Source organism: Crinia signifera, chromosome 6 (genome assembly GCF_055691185.1).
Source record: "Crinia signifera chromosome 6, ASM5569118v1, whole genome shotgun sequence".
In the NCBI taxonomy this organism is placed as follows: Eukaryota; Metazoa; Chordata; class Amphibia; order Anura; family Myobatrachidae; genus Crinia; species Crinia signifera.
In genome coordinates, this window is record NC_139222.1 from 187,371,973 (window position 1) to 187,377,889 (window position 5,917).

The 5,917-nt window shown below is 42.9% G+C and overlaps 1 protein-coding gene across 1 annotated transcript; it reads left to right on the top strand.

Annotated features, from left to right (window-relative positions):
* Positions 1–2,954: 2,954 nt before the first annotated feature.
* LOC146009683 (E3 ubiquitin-protein ligase TRIM39-like) lies at positions 2,955–4,445 on the top strand. The gene has a single exon (XM_083150141.1). It carries the CDS (start codon positions 2,955–2,957, stop codon positions 4,443–4,445), a length of 1,491 nt encoding a protein of 496 aa, XP_083006267.1.
* The last annotated feature ends 1,472 nt before the right edge of the window (positions 4,446–5,917 follow it).

Genomic DNA, 5,917 nt, shown 5'->3' on the forward strand with positions numbered 1-5,917 from the left:
ACAATATAGTTTTAATGTGCGGGCAACCTTGCTTAGTCGATCGGTACATATACGAACGGAGACTGAGTGGCGGGGTGAGGAGCGGTACATGTTTTCGTGACAGGGAGTGCAGCCTGCATTACCGCCCGAGCGTGCGAGAAAGACATTTAATCCATGTGAAAAAAATAATCTGTTCCTGTCATACTGATACAATTTAAACAGGCTGCTTGTTTATGCAGGCAATAGGGCTTAGTTAAGTAAAATTAAAATCCAAAGTGTGCATAGAATAGTAGCTAAATAAATGAGTCTTTACTGCCATCTACTGATGCAAACTGTTATTGCAGTATGAAACATTGCACCATATAAAAACGACTGGATAGTTAGTTGATTGTTTGCAACACAAACTATAAGGAAATATGGAGATTTATGTAAAATAATGCTTACACAGCACTGCACATATACATTTCCTGGTACTTATGTAGTATCTGGGCGTCCGATTTAGAAATCGGATCGCATCGCATGCGACCAAATCGTATGCGATGGTCAAGATTTTTCCATAGGATTCAATGTTAAAATGGTCTGAGTCCATTTTAACTCAGAATTCAATGGGAAAAAGGGGTCCTTTTCCTTTCCCCACTACCCAAGTGGGCATGGAGTTGGATATAAACCTGTGGCGAGCGTAGCGAGCCACCGAGCCCGAAGCGTGGCGAGCCCCGCGAGGGGACACAGAATACTTTTTAAGAAATATGCGTCCGCTCGCCACGCTTCGGGCTCGCTGTGCTCGCCACGCTATATAAAATCAACTCTATGCCCACTTGGATAGTGGGGAAATGAACAGGACCTTCTTAACATTGAATCCTATGCAAAATCGAATCGCATCGCATCTGATTGTATGCCTTAAGGTAAGGCATACAATCACAAAATCGGACGCCCAGATACTACATAAGTACCCATTTCCTATATTACTACGTTTGTGCATCCATTTCTGTATTTTTTGCTGTAGTAGTTTGATTCTTTAAAAAAAATGCAGAAATATGTAAGAATTTCTGCACAGAATGTGGATTAAAGCCTGGCACATCAGAACGTCACAGTAAATAATTGTGTCTGCCATCAGCTCCAATAGTAATGATAGAAGAAGAGTGACATTGTACCCACTCCATAACACAGGCAAGGACAGCTTGTTACAAGATTTGTGGTGGAAAGTAAAATGTTGGAGGTGGAAATAAAGCAATTGAATGAGCTGGTCTAGGGCCAGATGTTCGAAGCTTGAAAAGTGGGTACTTGTGTAATATCTGGGCGCCCGATTTTTTCATCGGGTCGGAAAAATTGAGTCGATCGCATGCGATGGACCCGATTTTTACATTGGATCCAATGTTAAATGGTCCCTGACACCCAATTTTACATTGGGTCCAATGTTAAATGCCCCCCAGACCCCATATTTCATTGTATAAGCACCCTGATGGTTAATTATGTGAAATGCCCAAACATTGTTAACGCCACGCCGTGATCAACACCAACCCAAAGCGCGGCGGTACACGTCCTCTGACCTTTTCATACCCCCACTATCCACGTTCTCATGGAGTTGATTTTATATAGTGTGACTAGCGCAACGAGCCCGACGCGGAATACGAGCCCGAAGCGTGGCGAGCGCAGCGTGGGGACGTGGAATATATGTTAAGTAATCCACGTCTGCTCGCCACACTATATAAAATCAACTCCATGCGATTGTGGATAGTGGGGGTATGAAAAGGTCGGAGGACGCGTACTGCCGCGCTCACCACGCTTTGGGTTGCCATTGATCGCAGTGCGGCGTTATCAATGGGGGGGGAGGGCATTTCACATAATTAACCATCAGGGTGCTTATACAATAAAAAATGGGGTCTGGGGGCATTTAACATTAGACCCAATGTAAAAATCGGGTCGATCGCATCGCAGTGCGATTTGGTCGCATGCGATCGACCCGATTTAAAAAAAAAAAATTGGGTCCATTGCATCTGATTGTATGCCTTAAGTTAAGGCATACAATCAAAAAATCGGGCGCCCAGATATTACACAAGTACCGAAAAGTGATAAAATGGAGTGATAAACCACCAGCCAATCAGCTCCTCACAGCCATGTCACAGGCTATGTTTGACAAATGATGAGTAGGAGCTGATTGGTTGGTGGTTTATCACTGTGCATTTTATCACTTTTCAAGGCTTAGTACATCTCAACCCTAGTCTCTGTAATACAATAAAGGTGGCCATACACTTATACGATTTGTCCCTTTTTCACATGATTACCACCAATCGGGCCAATAAATCGTATGAAAAGTGCCATATCGTATGAGTTTTACCTCCGGATCCGATCCAGTGTGCATCAGATCCTGAGGTTGCCATATCTGCCACAACAATTTGTTGTATTTGTGGCAATGCGTACTCTACATCTTATTCAAAAGGAGCGCATACGGTGTATCGTATGCGATCCAGGGGCCCGTTGGACACCTTGTAGTAACGTATTGGGGCCTTGAGTGCTACATGTATGCTGTTACACACTGACACATTACAAGGAGCATGTAGGGGGCTAGATGATGGCAGCCTGCATGGGGCAACACACTTCCCAAACGGTGATTACGGCTGCAATGCAGAGGAACCTGATAGTATCTCTATATTGTGGATCAGTCAACAGAAAACCTTTTGTACTATACAGAGGTCCCTATTAGGGGTTGAACAGTTATTTGGTAACTATGAGCTATGTTATGTATACAGAGCACTAGAATGCTTTGTGAATTATATATCAGACCTAAAGAACAATGGTTGCATCTTCTCAATGTAATTACACCTAACAGATGCTACAAAAGTGACATAGCTGGTTAATAATAACTCACTAAGGTGAGGTCTGACTGACAGTTCAGACTCACCCACATTTGAAATAAGGTAAAACTAGCTCCACTAGATATTTGAGACACTTTCAGTTTGTCTGCAATATTTCGAATGATGGCGTCTGCTGATCTGAAAGAAAAGATGATCTGCTCCAACTGCCAAAATGTCTGTGCAGATCCTGTACTCCTGAACTGTGGGCATAGCTTCTGCCGGGCCTGCATTACCAATCTGCAGGATATGCAGGTAGGGTCTGGAATTTCTACCTGTTCTGACTGCAGAGGAGAGATTCCGGAGTGTCCAGCACTGGAGAGGACTGATACTTTCTGTACTTACTGCATTCACACTCTTGTACCCTCTGTTACTGCCTGTCTGCACTGCAAAGCCCATCTGTGTGATTCTCACCTGGGAGTACACCATAAGCCAGGAGAACATGACTTCACTGAACTGAATGTTTTATGCAGTAAGAAAGTCGTCAGGAGTAACAGCTGGGGAGATGCTGCCTGTATGTCTGTATCCTGCAGCCTGTCAGAAGAATGTGAAGCACACCAGGGGGATAATAATTCAAATAAGACATCAGAGGAGATGAAGAAAAAACAGAGAACTGTCCTGGAGAAACTGAGCACAAAGAGAGAGGAGACCGAGAGGAGAGTACAGAGTCTACAGGAGCGCAGGAGGGAAGTACAACAGAAGGCAGCTAATGTGGCAGAGAGAGTGGCTGGACTTTTCACAGACACGAGAGCACACCTAGATGACCTAGAGAAGAGAGTGCTGAGTAACATAGCCAGACAAGAAGAGCAACTTTCACTCTCATACGATAATCTGATTCAGAAGTTGGAAAAGAAGAATGATGAGCTGTGCAGAAAGATGCGTCTCATTGAGGAGCAGTGTAACATGACTGATCCAATGACTGTGTTCCAGGGATGGACATCAGCAATCAAAGATGACTTTGCCGAGACCAAGAGAGGACATAATAAAGAGAGTGAGAAAAACGTTATCCGAGATCTGGATGAAGGTCTGATATCAGTAACTTTACACACTACTTTATCTGATATCATCACTTGTATGAAAAGGGGATTCTATGTCCAGCAGACACCAGACATAGTACTGAATGAAAACACAGCTTCTAATGACCTATTACTTTCAGGTGACTTGAAAAGTGTAACAGGATCAGCGATAAGCCAGAACCGACCCAACACCGCAGAAAGATTTCAGTATACTCAAGTTTTAAGCACCAGGAATTTCTCCTCAGGCCATTATTACTGGGAATTAGAGACTTGTGAAACTGGGAACTGGAGAATAGGTGTATCCTATCCCAGTATTGCTAGGAAAGGGTATCACTCAGTCATTGGATACAATGCTAAGTCATGGGGTCTGTGCAGATATTTTAATCTATACTTTGCTATTTGTGACAGAAAAGTCATCCCTGTACTACAGAAGCCACTGTGTCAGAGATTAGGCATCTATTTGGACTATGATGCTGGCCAACTATGTTTTTATGAGTTATGTCAGCCAATAAGACACTTACACACCTTCACTACCACATTCATAGAGCCTCTCCATCTTGCACTTAGTGTATATGCTGGGTGGGTAAGGGTATGTAGTTAGTAAGTAGACACTGCATAGTGATTTGTGAGATCCTGTACTTTGCTTTGCTGCAATGGACATTACAATGATATTTGCTTTCAAAATTAGAAGAAAAGGTGGAATAGTAACGTTGATGCCGAAACTATTATCAGAGGTATCATTTGTTCAAAGTGGACTCAGACTTATCTTGTTATATTACTGTTACATGGTAAACAGATTCTACTTCCTGGATCAGAAGAATATTAACGTTTTTGTTACATTTAAGTTAATCTAAAAATATATTTTGTAATGGCGTCAAAATAAAGATTTCCATCATCTCTTCTTCGTTGGTGTATGTGGGGAAACACTCTGTACACGCTCCCAGCTCTCCCATTATAATTCTGTACCCCCAATGTTGTCCCTCTTCTCAGCGAGAACGTGCCTGCCTACTCTCCTGGAATGACTGGGAAGATTCCCAATCTCAGCTGATGTTCATGGCCACCCAGCCAGGCTGTATTCTACCAAAAAATGTGGGCACTCTAGGCACCTAGACATGATCTGAGCTGCATTATGTCATAGCCAACATTATAAGGTGGGGGTTTGGCTATCTATCAGTAAACAAATGTCCATCATACCCACTGCTGTGCTGAGCTGGCTGCCCCATGCTGGAGGGGGCAACCAGAAAGTCATCAAGTATAAGCTAGAATTACGCACAAATACAACAATTTGGGGCAGAAAACCATTATTGGTATAATGCAGTGGTTCCCAAACTGTGAGCCGTGGCTCCCTGGGGTGCCTCGGGACACTTACAGGGGTGACTCGGGTTGGTGGTCCAGGACCAATTCAAATTATTTACAATCAATTATTTATGGGAAAAACCAGTGCTGGTGGCTGCCAATCATAAAATATGTGTACAAACAGAAGCAAATCCTGCCCTTCACCACATAACTGACCCTAAGAATCACATATAAACACAATCTACTTAATTTTATATTTATTTTTCTACACCTAGGGGTGCTGTGGAAAAATTCTGATACACTAGGGTGCCGTGATTCAAAAAAGATTGGGAACCCCTGGTATAATGTATATGTTTTAATAATGTAATGCAGAGGCTATCGCTTAATATCTGTAAGGGTGCTGAGTCAGCAATAATAAACAATGTCTCTCCTAGAGACAAGCACTATGTCTGCAGGTAGCAACATACACTACCTGCATAATAACTAAAAAAAAAAAAAAAACACACTAAAGCTATGGCATCCCAAATTACTGCTCATATGATGCTCTTAAGGTCCCCATACACAGGTACGACAGACAAGTCGGACCGGATTTCCCTTCAACTCTCTGGGCGGGTTGCATGCAATTTGGCACTTGATGTGCCATTTTTTGCATGCGATTTTTCATATGTAAAGGACTCCCAGGAGCCTCTGGTGCGGAGAAGATTTCAAAATTGCACTCTCAGTGGGCCCTATTCTTTTCAATGGGAGTTTTCAAATCTAAAAAAATTGCTTTGCATT